The 20,515-nt window shown below is 39.0% G+C and overlaps 3 protein-coding genes across 3 annotated transcripts; 2 read left to right on the forward strand and 1 right to left on the reverse strand.

Moving 5' to 3' along the window:
* Window positions 1–1,389: 1,389 nt before the first annotated feature.
* znf592 (zinc finger protein 592) lies at window positions 1,390–10,618 on the forward strand. Its single transcript, XM_051382289.1, has 9 exons — window positions 1,390–1,574; window positions 2,080–4,301; window positions 5,077–5,255; window positions 5,345–5,518; window positions 5,605–5,764; window positions 6,244–6,510; window positions 7,890–8,002; window positions 8,097–8,241; window positions 8,363–10,618. Exons 2-9 carry the CDS (start codon window positions 2,100–2,102, stop codon window positions 8,879–8,881), a joined length of 3,759 nt encoding a protein of 1,252 aa, XP_051238249.1. The 5' UTR covers window positions 1,390–1,574; window positions 2,080–2,099; the 3' UTR covers window positions 8,882–10,618.
* A 1,906-nt stretch (window positions 10,619–12,524) lies between these two features.
* kti12 (KTI12 chromatin associated homolog) lies at window positions 12,525–17,807 on the forward strand. The gene is made up of 9 exons (XM_051382226.1): window positions 12,525–12,764; window positions 13,747–13,798; window positions 13,891–13,943; window positions 14,026–14,081; window positions 14,172–14,251; window positions 14,383–14,542; window positions 14,643–14,705; window positions 16,474–16,542; window positions 17,602–17,807. The coding sequence occupies exons 1-9, from the start codon at window positions 12,614–12,616 to the stop codon at window positions 17,743–17,745; spliced, it is 828 nt and encodes a 275-aa protein (XP_051238186.1). The 5' UTR covers window positions 12,525–12,613; the 3' UTR covers window positions 17,746–17,807.
* A 746-nt stretch (window positions 17,808–18,553) lies between these two features.
* ch25hl1.1 (cholesterol 25-hydroxylase like 1, tandem duplicate 1) lies at window positions 18,554–20,432 on the reverse strand. The gene has a single exon (XM_051382224.1). It carries the CDS (start codon window positions 19,933–19,935, stop codon window positions 18,913–18,915), a length of 1,023 nt encoding a protein of 340 aa, XP_051238184.1. The 5' UTR covers window positions 19,936–20,432; the 3' UTR covers window positions 18,554–18,912.
* Between the last annotated feature and the right edge of the window lie 83 nt (window positions 20,433–20,515).

The following is a 20,515-nucleotide window of genomic DNA, read 5'->3' on the forward strand; positions in this document are numbered from 1 at the left end:
GCTGTAAGTTGACATAGCTGTTACATCCTGTTACATCATTGCTTGTATTAAGTTACTGACGCTTTGGTCTTTTTCTTTTTTTAAATCTTATCCCAAAGGTGCTGCAGGCCTGTCTGTAACCTTAACAGGAATTTGTGTCATCACTTTACAGCCTGACTAACTGGAAAGAATGATATTGAATAATATTACCCTCAAATTTGTCTTACAGGATATCAAAAACTTTTCCAAATCAGAAACTCCCTCCGTTGTGGAACTTCCAGAGAACCTGAAACCTGGACCTGCCCCTCCTCCACAAATGAGACCAGTACTACTGGGCAGGCCGCATCAGATCACAGACACATAATGGGAATCTGGGGCAAGTTCCAGTTTAATGCCAGCCCCCTGTTTATCTGTGTTTGGAAGTTTCACGTGATGGAAAGCTGGTAAATATTGTACCAGTTTCATTTATACTACCTCTAGGCCTCCATTCAGTTTGACATTACTTTATTTCATTCAAGTGAAATCGACTCAGTCAACACTGCTTGCCTGGAAATTCTCGGTGTATATATTAAAAACAAACAGTTAAACAATACCTTATCTATTTCCTTAAAACCGTGTGATACATAGCAGATCAAGGCTGCTGGCCAGATCAAACAGTGGAGTTGATATCTTGTTTATTTTATTGACATCCTAATAATAAATTGGGAGAAAGGTTCAACAAAACACTATCAGCACCTTTAAGCCAAAGAGGCAGCCATCATGCGCACACACACACACACACACACACATAGTAAAAAGCAAGTATACAATATCTCCAGCCTTACAAGTTCTTTATATCTTCCCCATCTCATTTCTTTTGGACTTAAGGTGGCAGTGTGGGTCAAATGAAAGATGCTATAGAGTTGCATGATGAAACTGTATGATCCACTGTTTCTGGAGCTTGACCTAGGGACTTAAAGTCAGAATTTTGCAGCCTTTGTTGCTTCAGTACTTTTGCAGTTCTTGTGCAAGTCTCCCAACTCATTGGAAGTTCAAAAATAAATTACTTCAGAAATTAAGTTTGGCATTTCCAACAAAACCTGAGCATCACTGAAAGCAAGGTTACAAGCAGGAGTAGACAATGCTGAACAGTGGCCCTTGAACAGGCAGTGTTGGTGGTGACTTAGGGGCCCCTAATACATTTTACCCCCTGGGGGCCCTCAGGTTGCTGGCATGGCCCATGGCATCTTTCCTGTCATGCATATGTTTCCACATTTGATGATCATTACCTACCTCTGTTTACTTACCACACACACCAATATGTGTGTGTAGTGTAGCAGCCGAGCCACTGAACATAACACATCGCATTCCTTTGTCTCTTTGGGTGGACATGTACCTTCAAGCTGTTTACGGCGCCTCCTCTCGTCTGTAAGACGGCGTCGAGGGCTTGAATCACCCACGAAGAGGAAATGGAAAACGAGCGCTAGTAGCTTGTAGCCTAGCTACGAAACCCCGCAACAGCCCAACCCCTTCCCAATTCACACTCAGTTCGCGCCCACAGTTAACTGGCTGTGTAGCTAATTTACTAGAGCGGTTAAACATAACTGGATCAGATGGTAAGCGCACATGTGCATCGATAAGTGATGAGTTTACTAGCTTGGCTGAAGGATTTGCGCGATAGCATGTTGCTAAGCTAGATGCTAGCATGCTGTATTGGCTCCGTTGTGTAGCTAGCTGACTGTATCTTGTTAGCAGGCTTCAGTGTTAGCTGCGCTAACAGCAAAAACAACTTAAATGTAGGTCAGCATATGAAGGAGATTATATTTGGCAACGCTAGGAGCATAGTAGGCTGTATTTAATGTTTATTTGCTTATTAATGTGTGTGTTAATGCTTGCCTTTGTACAAAAGAGAGGCTGTATAGACGAAGGCAAGCAGACCTTGTTAACGTTTAGCTTGCTAGCTAAAGGTAACGTTAGCATAGAGGATATTACCACAGTTATTAGTCAGATTGTAAAGCAGCTGTCTTGTGCTGACAGCACTTCCTTAAAGCTCTGCCTGCAGTGCCCACTGTGTAAATCGAAAGATAACTTATTAAGCCAATTCTGTATGTGTTTGTGTAGGTTTATGAGCCTGTACAGCCATGGGTGACATGAAAACCCCAGATTTTGATGATCTTCTGGCTGCCTTTGACATCCCAGATGCCACAGGGTTGGATGCCAAAGAACCCATCCAGGGGAGTCACGAGGAGACAGAAAGTCAGCTGAAACACACAGGGATATGTCTGGATGATAGCTTACTGAGTAACCAAGCTGACACAACAACAGATATTCCTGCTGTAAGTGTTATTGTGAAAAACACATGTCGCCAGGAGTCACTGGAAGGTTTTGGACCAGCATTGCAAAATGGATTCAGGGGACAAGAGACCTCCATTGACACTGTTGAGACAACTAACACTGGCTTTTCCAAAACATTTGTCTCTGCTTTGAACGGGGATGGTTCAAGAGAGCTTCTTGGAAATGCACCTATTCAGCACAAACCTGATGGAACACCAATATTTTCACAGTCACTTTCTCATTTTAGTCCCATCTCCAGTCCCGAGTCTGAAGACACTCAGTGTAGTAGAGATGAAATGCATCCAAAAGAGAAACCCTGTTTCCCAGATGCTTCAGTTCTGTTGGAGCCTTCAGTCCCAGAGAATCAAAAAAAGGTGGACTTCAGCATGTTTGATGATTGTCCAAAGGACTCTGATATTCCCAAGAACACTCAGAGCAGCAGAGTAGAAAGTATTAGAAGTGAGGAGCCCTCTGACATCTGTGTCAGCAACGAAAAGGATACAACACCTAGAATACACAGTGCACTTCCCCCACCCAGTGATAGCCAGAACATTATTGAGAACAACTGCAATTCAGGAACTTCAACAGATATTAATTCTCATTATCCATATTTAAAATCTCAGACATCTAAATTATCCTCTTGTCTTGAGGCTCTGGTGGCTCTGAATGCTAGAAAAGACCCCAGAGAGTCCTCAGCAGTTCAGAATGACTGCACGCAAACAAACCCCAACGTGCCTATATCCCCACGAAGCCCCAGAAGTCCACTTGAAGCTGTGAAACGGTTAATGAAACCCTCCGATAGCCCTGCAAGCATCTGCAGTGATAGTAGTGGCAAAGCATCCCCTGCAGTGGCATCTGGGTCACCCCCTGCCATACCCAGGGTCAGAATAAAGACCATCAAAACTACGTCTGGGCAGATCAAGCGCACAGTCACCAGTGTGCTGCCTGATTCAGAAACAGATGAAGTTCATTCAGCATATGAATCTTCTCCATCACAGAGTATGATTAGTGAAGATTCTTACTGTTATATGTCTCCCCATCAGTCTCAAAGTGCTGCTGTCGATAGCATTGTTGGAATACAAACTAAAGTTACCCCAGCTAGTACATTTTCATCGAAGGTTTTACACAACAAATCACAAGCTAACTCCCGGAGGTCAGGCACAACACAGTCCGCAACAGTATTTCATAAAACTAGTGTTCCTGTCAAACGATCTGTTGCACATAAGGGGCAGAAACCAAAGAGAGGATCAGCCACAGCAGGCGGTACAACTAGCACAAACTTCCTTCCCAAAGCAATGCACTTAGCTAGTCTGAACCTGGTCCCTCACAGTGTTGCCGCTTCAGTAGCGGCACGGTCCACCTCTCATCAGCAAAGCCAACATACACTCTCATCTACGGTGTACAGCACTGTCCCACTGGTGCATCAGGTCAAAACAGCCAAACCCTATCCTCACACATCCACTCCCAACACAGCAGCAGGAACCTTAAACAGGCTGTTGAACAGTGGCAACCCTGTGCCTACGTATGTGCCCAACCTAAACCCCCCTCCAGAGAGCAATATCAACCTTCCACCACGCGGTTACTGCTGCCTCGAGTGCGGGGACTCCTTCGGGGTGGAGAGGAGTCTTGCACATCATTACAGCAGGAGGAGTGTTCACATTGAAGTAGGATGTATGCACTGTGCAAAGATGATGGTGTTCTACAACAAGTGTGCCTTGTTGGCACATGCACGAGAGCACAAGAACAACGGCATGGTGATGCAGTGCACACAGCTCCAGATGAAACCCATAGCAGAGGAACAAATGTTTGCACCCCTGAGTACTGAACCTGTGAACACGGACTGTTACAGCTCACCATCACCCTCATCTAAAAACCAACCTGTCCTCCCCCTATATCCAGATAATGTCATTCGCCACCGACTCCGTTGCCTGGAGTGTAACAAGCAGTTACCTGACTACAAAGCACTTGCAGGCCATTACCAGAGGCCGTCGGAAGATGTGGAAGGACTAGTGCGTAGATGTTTTATTGAAATATTCTGGGATAAGGCTGCCAATATTGTGTATTTGTGTTATTGTCAAGAAATCCAATGAAAAAATCAACAATGCGTTAGTCCATCTCTCAACACTCAATACTTAAATGGGAGTGTATAGTGCATTTTTGGAGATTAGCTGAGGATCAATACACATTTAGTGCTCTTGTGAGTGTTTACAGCAGCAGAATAGAGTATGTCGGATTTAGGATTTTATTAGGATCCCCCATTAGCTTATGCAGAACTACTAAAGCTACTCTTCCTGGGGACATAAAACTTAAAAACACAAAAAGAGTAAAAAAAAAAAATATTTTTACTTGAAAACATTATTATACACATTATTTTTATATATACTTATATATTAATATACACTAAATTCCTAAGCACTCAATGTACAACATATTCATGTATGTATTGTTATTCCTCTATATAAAAAAAGAAAAAGTCCAAAACCACAAACCACACTGAATTATTTGATTGACTCAAAACAAATTACAGAACGTATTAATAGTTTTTGTACATTATTAGAGGTCTACAGTACAGAGGGATTTGATTTTCTGAGAATACAATTAAATACAATTCATTGTTGGTTTTGGTCTTTTCATGGCATTTGTTGACAATAACAAATATAGAATATCAACAGACTTATATTTTAAAAGCACAGTCACTAGTATTTATGTAGTATTTTCTGCGTTTCACATTAGTCTTTTTTGATTTTTCTCTTTGTTTTCTCTCATTTAAAAAAAATAAAACAGATGTGTAAGCCGTGCTCCATGTTGTTACCCAACAAGTGCAGCTTCAGAGCTCATGAACGCATTCATGCACACAAGTCCCCTTACTGCTGTCCTGAGTGTGGTGCCCTGAGTCGTTCTGCAGACATACAGAAGCATGTCAAGGAAAACTGTCTGCACTACGCTCGCAAGGCTTGGTACAAGTGAGTAAGCAAGCATGAAACGCCGACCTTATTAAAAACATACAGTGCGGTGGTACAGAAAAGTGTCATTATGTTTCCTTTTTGTCCAGATGTCTTCACTGTGAGATGGTTTTCAAGACCCTTCAAGGACAAAAGACCCACTTTGAGGAGAAACACAGTGAAGTCTTTTACAAGTGTTCCATCTGTCCAGTTGCCTTCAAGACCGCTGACAGCTGTGAAGAGCATTTCAAAAATAAACACAGTGCTAGTAAACTATCCCCCCAGTAAGTCAACGACTCATGACCTGGTTGTTAAAAGTTGTACATTTCTTTTTACAGTTCTTTTTAACGGTTTTATCTTTCTTTTGCAGGTTAATCTTTAAGTGTTCATGTGAGATGGTTTTCAAGAAAAAGCAGTTACTGCTTCAGCATTTCTACCAGAATGCCCTCAAGCGTGTTACTAGTGTGTTCAAGTGTCCAGAATGCAACTCCGTCTTCCCACAAAAACAGCTATTAATGCAGCACTTCAAGGTTAGCCCTGATTGTGTTTTTATGAAGAGATATTGTTTATGTGTGTCAATTTCAAATAAACTCTCTGGGTTGGATTTCATTGTGTATTTAGTTTATATATGTATCCACATACCTGGTTACTTGTTCGATACTTAAAACTTGCATACTAAAATAATTCAAATTGTGCAAAAAGTGACATTTAACACTCAGCTCAGTTTTTGGCAGCATTATTAAACTTATCAAGCAAAGTGCAGCTGCTGCTGTGCTATGCTAGCTTTGGTCTCTATTCTGCAAAACCCTGCACATGATGCAGAGACATCAATCAATTATTAAGTCACACAATCCAGCTACACTGTTAAGTTTCTTGTAGTTTAACTACTCTTGCAAAAGACTAGTTGTTGAGTAAATGATGAGTTAGTCTGTTTTAAATAACTTGTGACCTACTTCACATCATCATTAACACGGAGGAGAGGTTAAGCCATGTATTTTCTGTTTTGCAGGGCGTTCATGTAGGAAACATGACAGCAGAGACTGAGAACGGCAGTAAACAAACAGAAACAGAAAATACTGACTGGCACCAGGAATCTCATTCCGTCCAACAACAGAAGAGTTGCAGCTCCGCAAAACACACAGATAGTCCCAGAAAAAAGGCTGAGCAGGACAGCAGAACACGTGTGAAGCCCACCGGCTGGACGTGTGGCGAGTGTCTCCAGTGGTTCCCTGAGCGAGACTCCTATGTTTCTCATGTGAAGACCAACCACGGAAAGGTGAGAAACCATGAATTCCCCATGCACATGTCTGTGTTCAACAAAGATATCAATGGCTTAAGTGCACTAAAATGTTTTTTTAAATTTACATCTTGGCTCACTTGTAATAAACTACTTATGTGAAGTGTGAAATAGGGAGGCTCCCTCTGCTGCAACATTTAGTAAGCATTTAATTAGATCAGTCCAGATTCCAATACGGAAACTACTGTATTTTAATAGTTAATTTGTGTTGAATTAATATATGGCTTTCAATTTAAATACAGTACAGATATTAATATTGTTAGATGATAATAATCTCCTATATAAAGTTCAGTATCAGACTGCTGGGAAAGATTCTCCACATACTTGTTGTATCTTTTAAGTGATCCATTCAGAGTGTATCTCAGCTTCTTCATTTGGAAACACATAATGACTTTCTTGATCCATAGTATAAAGGGGGGATTAATCATCGTGCAAACAGTGCGGTGAGTGCTTCAACATTTGAGTGATATAAAGCGATACTATATTCTGTTGATGGTACACCAAATATAGCCATTTATGAGCTGCGATCTATTGTTCTGTTACAGATATATGAGTACACTTGAAATATAGAGGTCAAAAAATTACTTCATGAGTTATATGACCAGAACATATGACCCATCGCCGCTCGTGACTGGGGATATCTAGGATAACATGGAGATGATTTTGGAGAGTTTAGCTTTTGTAGACGATGTGTAACTTTGAACTGTAACAAGCGATGGCGAATGCAAATGGGTGAGCAATGAATGTGACTAATAATGAGATCCCAAATGGCGCCCCAGATGGGATAGCCACCTTAAGATCTTGTTTGCCAGGCAGCCTTTGTCTTGGTCAGTGTTGGAGGATTGATGTGTTGAATTACATCATGTAGTCTTGAAATACTGCCTGTAAGGTTTGCTCCAGGCCTTAAGCAGTCCTCTGGAGGGCAGTTTGTTGGGAGGAACAGCTTCAAGCTTGTAAATATCTAAAAAAGAAAATCAGGTAGAGATAAATGAGTTATTCGCAAAAAGATGTTTAAAGATTCTTAAACCCCAAGTTAAATGCTGGGTCTATCGGGGGAGGGCTTAAGAGAGTGTTAGATGTCATTGGGGCGAAGCTCAATACTTGTTTATAGCCATAATATAGCCATAATATAGCTATAATGCCGTCTACATTGGAACCAATTCAGCCATTAGTCAGCTGTACTTTCAGCATGACTTGAGCTTAGGCTATAATAATTGTGTGTAGATAATGAGCTCATTACACGTGCATATAACCTCATAACTCAAGTTTAACTCAATAGAATTTGTCAAGCTTTTATCGTCAGTTTCTTTTTTTTAATGGACTTTTTTTTATTTTGAACTTTTTATTTTTTCCGACAGTCAGTGAAGAAGTATCCGTGTCGACACTGTGAGCAGTCTTTCAACTCAACAACCAGTCTGAGGCGACATATACGCAATGACCACGATGGAAAAAAGAAAATGTACACCTGTTGGTAAGATTTTTATGAGTGTTTTATGAAATTAACCAGGAAATCTTTCAATTCCACTTCCCTTACTTTCTTAGTTTTTTTTTTCCCCACACTTCAGGTATTGCACAGATAACACGGAGACAATATTTAAGACGAGTGTGATGTTGAAGAACCACATCAGTCTAATGCATGGAATCAAAAATCCTGATCTCAGCCAAATGCCGAAAACAGCCATCCAGGAATCAAAAAAGGCTACGGGCAAGGTAATTTATTCGTTTATTTTTTAACTCAAATAACAAAATAATAACTGCAGGCACAAATACAAGTGTTACGAACTTTACTAGTCATCATTTTATATAGTGTGTGACTTCTGTGATTTTTCAGGGGCTTGTAACAGAAAAAGCTGCCCTGGACACACAGGAGGAGAGGCGGGATCACACCTTCAGTCGCGAGGCTCCTTCAGCGAAGCGTCTGAAAACACAGTTCCGCTGTTCGAAGTGTGGTTTCATCACAGACGACAGCACGCAGTTCAAGCAGCATATACCACAACATAAAACGGATGAAAACACTCCTCAGTGCCTTCACTGTGGCCTGTGTTTCACATCTGTGCTGTCTCTCAATAGACATCTTTTCATTGTACACAAAGTCAAAGAAGAGGAGAAACAACAAGAAGAAAAAGGAGAAAAAGAGGAGGAGGAGGCAGAGGTTAGGGAGAAGGAGAAGGATAATCAGCCAGTTAGATCAGCAGATACTGACGAGATAAACGGCTTGTTACCGGAGCTAAATGAACATGAGCAGTCACAGGCAGAAGAGCCAACAAGCCTGCACTGTGACAAGACCGCGGACTGTAATTTAAAACTGAGCACTCACTCTCAGACACAAGCAGTCTCTCTCCGGGAGTGAGAGCCACCTCAACACGTCTTTAAAGCTGCTTTAATATCTTCAGTTTTCATGTGAAAGTAACAAGGGATGCTTGATGTTCTGCTTTGAGGTGGTACAAAGTGTTACAAAGGGCCTTTAATTTTGAAAGTTATCCAGAGTTTGTGCAGTATATTCAAGCAGTAACATTTAGGAAAGTCAGTATTTTTGTAAATGAGAGGATAAATTCATTTTAATTTTACCATTGTTTTTATTTAACTTGCATGTTGGTAATATATTCATCTTGCCTTTCAGACATATCTGCACACATATTACAGATGAAGATTTTTCTTTCTATCTTTCTCTCTTTGGATAGAAACCACCCTGACAGGAGACTCAGGTCTGTTAGTTTTTAGGTCTGGTATTGATTGATTTAACAGTGAAGGGCTGGGTTTTCACTTGTGTATTCACGTTAATTCTAATTTCTTAAAATGTTGTCTGAAGTATTTAATACTACACACTATTGCCTGAATGGGATTCAGATTTTATGCCATGACTGCGTTGCAGTTAATTTGCAGTACACATCAAGAATTGTAGTCACAGTTTATTACAACAGAAAGTATATTTCAGTAGTCATTTGAAAGCCGAATTTCTGCATTATTGGTAAACTGTTATTTGAAAAGCTATCCTGTGAGTTGTCTTGCTGAGCAAAGCCTACTGAATTTAGGCTACACATAATAACAAGACCTTCTTTTGACTATTTAAGCATTCTGAAATGCTCTTGTTTTTATGCTTATTGAACATGTTTTGATTTATGGGTGCATGTTTTATCCCAGATAATTTTTCTTTCCCTTTTTTTTTTTTTTATTATTATTTTCTTTTTGAATGAGTGTTCAGGGTAAAAACATGGAGAGGTATTGGATGTCTGATGCAGCAGAATTGAAAATACCTCAAATTGCCAGAAGTGTATTTTTCCCGCAAGTGGACATGACAAGTCAGGGTTGTTTTGGATAATCCAGAGCATGCGTGAACGTGAAGTTTGGCGGCATACCAGAGATAATGTTTTACAAATCAGGACCTGTTAACATTAAGTCACTCATCATAATAATAATACTAGTAGGATCAGAGGAATTTATTTAATCCATGATGACTTCAGAGGGAAAGACATTTCTTAGATCAGTGCTCATAATGATGTGAACTTCTTGTTCGCAGGTCTTGATTCGTAAAGCAGCACTTCTTGTTTTGAATAGAACACGTGACAGTTCCTACCTCCATGGTTAATGGCAGTGATTGTTAAACGATGAAAGTATTTGAGGAGTTGTAGGTAATCTCAGTGCAATGTAAAAATTAGTAAATGTGTATTATCCCACATTATTAAATTTTATAAATTACTTTGGGAGTGAAAATAAGACTATATAGTCATATTGACTTGACTTGGCTAGTGAACTTTTCTATTTAAGTGCTATATGAGCTCTTTTCTCTCTCTGTTATCTTAAGTCCTTAAATCACTGCACTGCAGCTGTTAAACTGCAGAGGCAGAAATGAATGGCTTGTTCATGACTTGCTCTTTTGTAACTCTTGTTGAAAGATATTTGTACTTTTGATACTTGTGAACAGTAAGGACTCATTTAGGAAAGTAACCTATGTACATACAGTAGCCAATGAACCCTTGATTCACAACATTTCTTAAGCCATTACATCAGTTCAGCATGCAGTGGCCCCTGTGCCTTGCTGTAATGTTTACGTAAATTACTTACAAATAAATTGGTGCATTTAATTATATATCTGGTTTGTCTTGTGTTACACTCTGGCTTGTGTATTGATGTACTGGATGTAGGAGAGGAAAGTATTTAACAGTATTTGGATGGGCTAATTAGGGGTTTTGCATTGAGGTCACACACTTTACAATTGTCATAGCACGTCAGAATGGCACAAGGAACTCTAATGTGCATCGTTCATCCAATAAGAAACCAACCACAGATGGATGACTTCATCCCATTAGAATATTAAGCCTGTCCTATCGCAGTATAACTGCCTGTCCCCAAAGTAGCAGAAGAGCAGAGAATTAACCGGCAGAAAATTGAGTACAACGCGTTTGAGGAATGAAAGGCACTTTGACAAAGATCTGCAGAGCAGGATTCCTGTTTTCTTTCATCCTTCTCTCATACGTAGCCATGACATCTTCAATGACTCTCGATTTAACTGAGCTGAGAAATAAAGTTTCAAAGATCAAGGTGAATCCGAGGGGGAATCTGTGGGCAACAGGTAAAAGAGACGACACTGTTCTGATAAACCGTTTCATGTTTGTGTGCTGGTTTTGACAGTTTATATTGAGGCTGTGTTTTGTGCTAATTTAAGGGCATTTCATGGGCAAGAAAAGTGTTGTGGATAGCTCCTTTATGGAGTCAGCTTTTGAAGATGTGAATGTTCCCACTGAAGTCCGAGCTGTTCGCCCTCTGTACCGAGAGGAAGACCTGCAGGCACTGCTCATTCAGATGCTGAAAACTGCCCAACTGACACGACGGAAACAGGCATTGGACATGTAAGTTAGTATTATTATTGTTGTTGTTATTGTTGTTGTTGTTATTGTTGTTGTTGTTATTGTACAACTGGCATTTTTTCCCCATCCATTTAGAGGAGGAGGGGATCGTGCTTGAGGAACATTTCAACCAACAGTTGCTACACCATTACTGTGACAATATGAAATCCTACTGATGAAGAGGAGAGTTTCAAAATCTTCAAAAATGTTTTTTTTTAATGTGATATGTTACATTGTATATGACAGTGTGGTGCCAGTCTGCACTGCTTCGTTCTTGGGTCCAGTTATTTGAACCTGATATTTATGTAAATAAACAAGTACTGAAAGCCAGACCAGATTTCCCTTGTCATTTTAAATATTATAGAATAATGAATTTTTGTTTTCATTCCAGTTTAGTTTCAGTTAATTTCCATAGTGGTATTGCACCTTTATGTTTAGTTTTTAATAGTTTTAATAGTTTAAGTTTTTTAAAACACTCATATGGGATATATTTGTCTGGGGTAAGATTTAAGATGTTCAGAATAGATATTACAATACAAACACAGCACTTTGTGAAGGCAATCGATTCCTAGTCATGTAAACATCCCCTTGTTGTCTTGAGAAATTTGACAAAATTGACTTGAAAGACTAAAGTTCTACATATTTTTTTATTTTATTTCAGTTGTTGTTTTTTCTAAAGTCTAGTTTTTATTTGTATTTCAGTTTACTAAAAGGTTTTTTTTTTCACACCTAGTTTTAGGTTAGTTTTAGTTAACTATAATAACCTTGGTTCCAACTTCCAAAATAAATGTTGTAATGTAAAAGCTTTAATAGATTCTATTCCCAGACCCCAGTTCAGTAATTCTCTATTAGCGTTGTTGCGCCTCCTGTTGATGTTTGTAGGAATCGTATTTTCTTCTCTGCATTTTCACTGCAGCAAATATGGTCAAGAAAGGAGTGAATTAACATCAGCATTAGATGCGGGATATAATATTACATCAGAGAGTGGAAAGAAATCATGGAAAGTCCTTGTAGTTAATTATTTACAATAATAATAATAAGTTATTTAGTTTTCTTTGGTTTCTGTTGTTTTCCTGTCGAGCCACTGCTCCATCCAGTAGGTGGCGGTAATGCACCTATAAGCTGGTTTGTCAACCGCCATTAAGACCCGAAGAAGAAGAAGGAGGAAGAAGAAGAAGAAGATGAACGTGCTTTTCAAGCTCATGTTAGGCTACTCTATTTGACAACACATAGTAGATATGCCTCTAATAGTGATGTGTGGTTACCCCTGTAGTGGTAAAACACGACGGGCAGAAGAACTGAAGGTGTATTTTGAACAGAACACGGGCCGAAAGGTTCATATTGTGGCAGACGAAGCTCTGGATGTTGACAAAAACACTGTTTACGCAGGCAAGTTAAACTAACCATGTCTCCAATTCACTCGCTTATTAGCTACGTGTTTGTTGCTGGCGAGGTTTTCTGAACATTCAAGAGTCATTAGAAAGTCACCCGATCTGTTAACTATCCACCAAACCGTTTCTATTTGTCAATTCAACAGTAATATTTGACCCTACTGGGTGAGCGCCTGAACTGATTGTAACTTGACAGGTGAAGAAATGGGATGATTGACAGGGGAAGCAGTTTGATAAAAAGACAGCCTGTATTTAAAATAGACGTATAATGGTAGCGTTTCAGTGGATGCTGGAAAATGCTAAAAAGAGTTTGTCAATACTACGGTGAATCTGTGTTTATCGATGGGTTGGGGCAGCATTAAATTAATGGTATTTTGAATGGAGTTTGGCGGGAGAGTGTTATCACTGTCCTACAGTATGATTGGGCTTTTCCTGTCAAACCATCTCACATGTCAATACAAAAGAAACTGTAGTTTTATCTTCTTTTGCATACCATTTATACTACTATACCTCACTCAGAAATCTCGTCACTATCTTAAGAAATTCCTGACATAAGCAGCTAAAAAGTTTTAGATTTTCTTTTTAGCAGTTAAAGCGTTAAAAACCAGCCCAATAGCCAGTTATTTGATAAAAACAGAATTAATAGCCAACAATTTTGATTACTTTACAAGCAAGAAAGCCAGTTAAATTGTGAAAATTAGTTGCTTTACTTTCAGAAAGGAAATTTGATACTAAATTCAGTATACAAACAAAAAGTGTCAACTTGGGGCTGAGAAATTGTAAATGGCTTTTTTTTTTTTTTTTTTTTTTTACTTTTTATTAATTAAACAATAAATCAATCATTTAAAAAAAGAATTGGTAGATTTATTTCTTTATGGGAATATATGTTATTTGCAAATGAACAGTCACAACGAAGAATGGATTCATAGGAAGTACCCTCTGACCTTTGCTGTAATTTAAGGTTGTTGGATATGTTTCAGATTCCCAAAAGGAAAAAAATGTCAGAGCATCTCTGAAAGCTCAAGTAGAGAGGTGGGTTTTTCCATATCTGTTTTTGGAAAAGATTCATCATGTTCATGTTCTGTCTCTGAGCCCTTTTAACCTTTTATTTATTTGTTGTTTAGGACAGTCAACAAGGATCACATTGTAATTTTGGATTCATTAAATTACATAAAAGGTAAATCTGGCTACCAGTAGTATGCTAGTATACAGACATTATTTGTTTATGCTTTTACCTTTAAAGTTGAAATACTTTACAGGCTACCGCTATGAACTGTTCTGTCTCATCAAACACACACAGACACCGCACTGCCTGGTATGTATACTAGAGAGATTATGATTATCTAAAAAAACTATTACCCAAACACTATTCACATTTAAAATCACATGCTTTCTTTTGATGAAGGTGTACTGTTTGACGTCAGAGCAAGTGAGTTCAACATGGAACACCAGCAGAGAGGCTGCTGAGCAGTACACTCAGGAGATGTGAGTGAGAAGCAGATGTGCATTTCAATCTGTGGTTTTAATTTTTTGGATTAAACAATACCTTAATGAATGTCATTGTCAAAAATGAACTGTCCAATTTTGGACAAACCAATCTGGTTTGTCTGTTTTAGCTTTGATGCATTGGTGCTGAGATTTGAAGCTCCAGACTCCAGAAACCGATGGGACAGTCCCCTCTTCAGCATCCTGGAAGACGACACACTTCCATATGAAGCCATTTCTGACGCACTTTTCAAAAGAAAAGCACCCCCACCCAACCAGTCCACACAGAGTGTAAGAGACATATACAAGCAGTACAATATACTGTAGAAGTATATGCTCTGTCGCTCTTTTGATTCTCTGATGTTAAAAGTGATATTCTTTTTCTCTGCAGCAACCATTGTCATCTGCAAATTTCTTGTACGAGTTGGACAAGATCACACAAGATGTGTTAATGGTATGTCTTCATTTGTTCTTTTAAAATATAGAAAATATAGTGTACTGAGAAGTCATATGCTGAAACATCAATTCACAAAGCACCTGTTCAACATTGCAAACATATCACTCCACATCGTAGACTTTCTTCAGTGCCTGGAAAGGTAATGCAGTTATTTATAGCCGTGTTCATGTTATATCCAACTTGTAAATAGGGATCTTGCCAACGTCCACGGTGATACGTCTGGCTTGGCGCTTAATAATATGGAAATTCTTAAAAACCGAACAAACATGACCGTCCCACTTAATTGACATAGTATTATGTTGCCAGTGGACAGTATTTTTAACCCTGATGCAACCAACTCCTCATTCAATCAATCATCCAACCCCCTTGAGTTGTCTTATGACGTGAACTTTTGTAGATTGTAATCACAGTAATCTACTATCCATCCCATGTGACGTAAATGTGACCTGAATAGCAAATCAAGGGAACAGAGTGACTGGCCACTTATTGGCTGAGAGCGATTAACAGACAAAAAGCATCAAATAGTGTCAATAGCTAGGCTAATAATTACAGTTTGGAAAGTGGAAGGTGATATATACCAATATTTAAGTTGACATCACACACTTACAGGAGGACACACTGGTAAATTGGCGGGGGGTGTGTCTTTTAACATTAATAACAAAGTCATGTTTGTTCCATATTCCCTGCCCTGCAGCTGGGACTATAATAATACTTGCATTATCAATATATTGGATGCTATATTTGTTACATTAAAGAAGACAGATAGCATTTCAGTCAGGACACGCGGTCAAGATTTAACCATTAATTGCATCAATATGCATCTTAGGAACAACTCTGAGCAAGCTTGTCCCTGAGCTCACAACCGTTCTGGCAGAGCCTGAGGTACACAACACTTATTCTACATGAACACATGTCGAAAACATTTAAGACTAAATCCTAATGCGAGAGGAGGCTGGTGGTGGAGGGATTAAAATGTCTGGAAGCAGGCTCAGCATTGTTGTATGTATACTGAATTAGCAGCACATGTTTATATGGACTGCCTGATTTGAGCTTATATGGGACATGTGACTATAAATTACTTCCATGCATGTCTAAACTACTGCAAAGCTCTATTACTTCTATTACATATGATGTATATATTGGTGCTTTTTTTCCCAAGCGACACAACAGGTAAAATTATTGACTTTTCTATTATACCAACCAGCTTCACAATGGTGTAATGGGAAGAAACTAGTGATGTCATTGGATATCTTTTTGTCATTATGTCCACCAGACATGTTTAGTGCTTTATACCTCAGCCAAGTGAAGAATGTAATTGTTTTGATTTCTGCTAAGCTTGATAAGACTTTTTTTCCCCTAATGCTTGGCAGTCACCTGTGTGTGTCCTGCCTCTGTAAACAGCTGACGTCAAGGTGTCCTTCATCATTGGAATGTTGTTTTGTAAATGCCTTTGCTCCTGTAATTATTTATCTACCTATTGATGTGTCTTTGTGATGGGTTGTGTCTGCTAATTGCGGTTAGACAATAACAAATCACCTGCTCTGTTCCTTTAATAAGCTATTGAGTAAACCTGTACAAAAGGTTGAATGGAGAGTAATGTTTTCATTCTTGCACTTTCATCCTTTTAAAACAATTTTCTGCACAATTTCCCTATAAATGCACTTTTATAATTTTGTTTTCATCTGTCCATTTAATTGAAGTATTAAGCAGAAACATTACCCTGTGTATGCAATGTGTGTGATAAAGCAATTTGATTTTTTTTCAGGCAATTTTTAATGCACAGAAGACAAGTGTTCCCGGGGATCTCATTTCAGTTCCAGGAGCTACAGAAAAGATATCCTTTTTACACATGTACATGTACATAGAACCAAATTTTGAAGAATCCTTTCATATTAAACAGATTAGTAGTCCTGTTTTCATGTGTGACATCACACATCCAGGCAGTAGTGTTCTTTCACAGCCAACGACAGCCTGAAATTTGTATTGCCCCTTAATTTGTGCTGACTCATTTTCATCATCTACCTACTAAGAAAAGTTATATTACCTCACCAGCAGGAGGCAAAGTACACCACATCAAATGACTTGTTAGAAGGGGGGTTGGATGAATGCATGCCCATCAAAGAGATTAAATGAAAGGCACAGCAGCCAATCACCGTTAAATGTCTTGCCTGTAATAAAATACTGCGGGATACGTATGGAGGAGAGAAACCAAATTACATAGATAAGTGGATTTTTATTGACGGCTGCACTATTTCAGAGATTCTCAGAAGCAAGCACTTTGATTATCTCCTTTTGAACGTGTTGGTCCAGGCAAATTAAAAGTACATTAGGTTCTGCACAGACAACCTTTAATGACCAGTGCATAATTTGAATTTGAGATTGCGTCAGTAACGTTTAGTTCTTTGTGTTGTTTCATTGTGTTGCTCTCCTTAAAGGTTGAGATGTGAAGCTGTGACCTTCAGATACTTTTAGTTAGTTTGTTATAGAGCTGCATATCACATTGCAATTATTTTGACAGATGTTGCAATACATTTACAATTAGTGTGAGAACTATCATCATTTTCTGGGGTCTGTACCAAACAAACATGTTAATTTAAATCTGGAGAACAAGGTTTGTAGGCCTGGCACCACTACAGTACATCATAATGCTGTTTTGTCACGCATTTTACCTTAAACAAAAAATTACAGCTTCTGCAATTGGATATTGCACTTGGCCATATTGTGATTTCGATAATATTTTGATTAATTGTGCAGCCCTAGTTAATTATCACTTCTTCAGCATTCAGCTGTGCGTGAAACATAAAAAACATAAGACAATTTTCTCTGTCTTCATGTGAGATCAGTTTTAATGCTGACAAGCTTGCAGTTTAATGACCTTAACCTGATGTTTAACATTGAGCTCACAAGGAGCGTCAACATGGCAGAGCTGAGGAAGTTACGGCGCCAGTTCATCAGCTACACCAAGATGCACCCAACGGAGAACACCGGACACATTTCCAACATGTTTGTGCAGTATTTAAATAAGAGTCTTCACTAAAATTTTATATCATTGGTTTCATTTTTTTTATTTTCTGTAACAAATAAATATATTCAAATTAAGTGTGTACAAACATGCAATTCTTGTATATTTTATACAAACTAGAACATTTCTCAAGAAATTTTGAGTGTGCCTGGATGCTTGGTTTGTATCCGGAGAGAGAGAGAGAGAAGATACAATTATGTTTGTGAAATTATTTCGAAAAATTAAATATATCTGTAGTTTCCTGTTAAGATAGTTATTATATGGGGACTTTATTTTGAAGGAATAGCCCCATCCTCAGTTTCCAGTGAAGATAAGCAATTAAGGGTTGCCATGGCGATGGTACCAAATTACATGTCTGCGACCAGCATATCAGTTTCTATGTGAGTGTATGGTAAACGAACTGTACTTGTAAACTATTGTACTACAGTAATGGGAAAGCCCATCAAACAGAAACTAACTCAGTCATATTCACACATTGATGTACAGCATCAGGAGCAATTTTAGGTTCAGTGTCTTGCTCTACTTCGACATGCAGTGGGGAAGAGCCAGGATCTTACCACCAACCTTGTGATTACTAGATGACCCACTATTTCCTGAGGCACAGCCACCCTTGAACAAAGTGTTGAAGATCAATGGATTTGAAGGGTTTTCTAATTAACTTCCATTGTATTTGTGTGTTGAAAAAAGCTGACTATCAAAGCTCAGCACTTAAGTATGGGTTAACATTAATTCCCCTTCTGTTGAACCTGACCTCTTGGTGACAAGCCTGGTAATTAATTTCCTTCAAAAGCTCCTTATTTGTTGAGGGAATTTGTAGGCAAAATACTGCTGAGTAATGCCCGAGTTTGTGTTATATAACAAGATTGTGAGGAAAAGAAGCACAGGAAGTTGTTACGGTAATTACTTCACTCGAATGACATGAATGAAGTGTGATTATGCACACATGACATGCATGGAGAATAATGTATTGATTGTGTCAATATTTATAACTTATTCTGTATAACACCAATAGAAACAATAATGAGAGAATGTTTGTAAACAAGATGGTTTTATTGAATGAAAATACCTAAAAAATACTAAAACTATTGTAGTACAGAAAGTGAGTCCATTGAGAAAGCAGCCTCACAAAGACAAAATAATGCATTTCACAAAAGGAAAGACAAATAATTGTGACACTTGTTATTATTTTCTCATAGTCTTTTTCTCCAGAGGAACGGCAGTTCCAAAGATTTTGTCCCAGTGGCTGAAGAAAGGAGCGTAGTTGCTGTTTGGCTTCTGGTGGTGCATGTCATGAGCCGGTGCACCGCCTAGCAGACCAAAAGGCACCAGGTGGTTTAGGGTCCATGGAAGGTCATAGCCTATGTGGTCCTCCACAGACATCCAGATACTAACAATTGTGATGCACCAAGAAGTCAGTGGGTGGCACTTTAAATGAACTGGGTCCTGGTTGCTCAAGAATCCAACAGTCATCAACTCTAGGACACTTAAGTTCTCGGCAAACCAAGAGAAAGGTGCCATGTATTGATGGTGGATTGCATGGATCCACCGGTAAAGCTGTGGGTGCTTGTGATGTATGAAATGCCAAATATAGTACTGAGTGTCAAAGAGGAGAAGCACAGCCAGACTGCCAGTGAATACCTCATATAGAGTAGGAGCATCCTGTGGCAGTGTTGGTGTAGGCAGGATGAATACGCTCATTATTACAGCTGGGAGAACAAAGAATATGTGGTTATACAGCGCTGTCATGAAGCTCTTAGCCATCATCCCCAATGTTGGCTGCCTGTCTGGTTGGATCTTGTACTGATAAAATAAAGGCACTCTTTCTCCCAAAAGGTCCAGTGCTGCAAAAGGTATACTGAAGAAAAAATAGCTGGAGAAAGCAAGTAGGACTGGGAAAAAGGGAGATGAGATGAGAGGAAGGTGGTGAAAAAGCAAATAATCCCAGAATGGCTGCAGTAGACGGTCTGAGTGCCTGGAGGGCAGGAGCTGCAGAGGCAGGTTGCTGATGTTCAACATCTTGCTGTTGTGCCACTGAAGGCTGCTGCTGCTATAAGTCTCAGGATCAAGAAGAAGTTCTGCCTTTATATAGTGGAGTTCCACAGAACATTTTGTTCTCTCAAAAGTCCAGCAGCTTTTCCCCCCCAGGAGCTCAATGTGGACAAGCAGACCTTCACAAAGAAGATTAGCAGAACCATTCAAGAACATTTATTAGACATAATTAATTGATAAGGTTTAGACTCGACCAGTACAAGGGTCAGCATTTTTTAATACCTCATATAGAGTAGGAACATCCAGTGGCAGTTGGTGTAGGCAGGATGAATATGCTCAGTATTACAGCTGGCAGAACAAATAACATGTGGTTATTCAGCACTGTTATGAAGCTCTAAGCCATCATTCCCACTGTCAGACAAGTTTTTCTTGTAAAAGTGAAGTGAAAGTGAATTGCAGAATGTACCCTAAATTGGTTTTATGGATATTTCTCAAAATCTTAAATTTAACCACAAAACTGCTTATCTTGGTGTTTTTGATGATGAATTGTTCACATGGCATATAATGGTGTGTCAGTACAACTTGGAGGAAATTATTAGAATGCTGTTTGTAACTCCAAAGTTGTCCATAAAATATGAATATCATGAGCTGATGCTTAATTAGTCCATCGATAATTCAAAGCAGTATTGCACTTCTCTGATATAAAAGGATTAACCAACACAGCTAGATTAGAAGGCTGGGCTACTTGAATTGACTTATTTTTGTGTAATGTTATGACCTGCTTGCATTTCTCCTT

Source organism: Dicentrarchus labrax, unplaced genomic scaffold, assembly GCF_905237075.1.
Source record: "Dicentrarchus labrax unplaced genomic scaffold, dlabrax2021, whole genome shotgun sequence".
Taxonomy (NCBI): domain Eukaryota; kingdom Metazoa; phylum Chordata; class Actinopteri; family Moronidae; genus Dicentrarchus; species Dicentrarchus labrax.

Bases quoted from the DNA above. Each gene is read 5' to 3' on its own strand.
- znf592 (XM_051382289.1), top strand. From the start codon at position 2,100: ATGGGTGACATGAAAACCCCAGATTTTGATGATCTTCTGGCTGCCTTT. The intron at 4,302-5,076 runs GTGCGTAGATGT...AAAATAAAACAG, and splicing joins CGGAAGATGTGGAAGGACTA to ATGTGTAAGCCGTGCTCCAT. The intron at 5,256-5,344 runs GTGAGTAAGCAA...CTTTTTGTCCAG, and splicing joins GCTCGCAAGGCTTGGTACAA to ATGTCTTCACTGTGAGATGG.
- kti12 (XM_051382226.1), top strand. From the start codon at position 12,614: ATGCCTCTAATAGTGATGTGTGGTTACCCCTGTAGTGGTAAAACACGA. The intron at 13,944-14,025 runs GTAAATCTGGCT...AATACTTTACAG, and splicing joins TTCATTAAATTACATAAAAG to GCTACCGCTATGAACTGTTC. The intron at 14,252-14,382 runs GTGAGTGAGAAG...TGTCTGTTTTAG, and splicing joins GAGCAGTACACTCAGGAGAT to CTTTGATGCATTGGTGCTGA.
- ch25hl1.1 (XM_051382224.1), bottom strand. From the start codon at position 19,935: ATGTTCTTGAATGGTTCTGCTAATCTTCTTTGTGAAGGTCTGCTTGTC.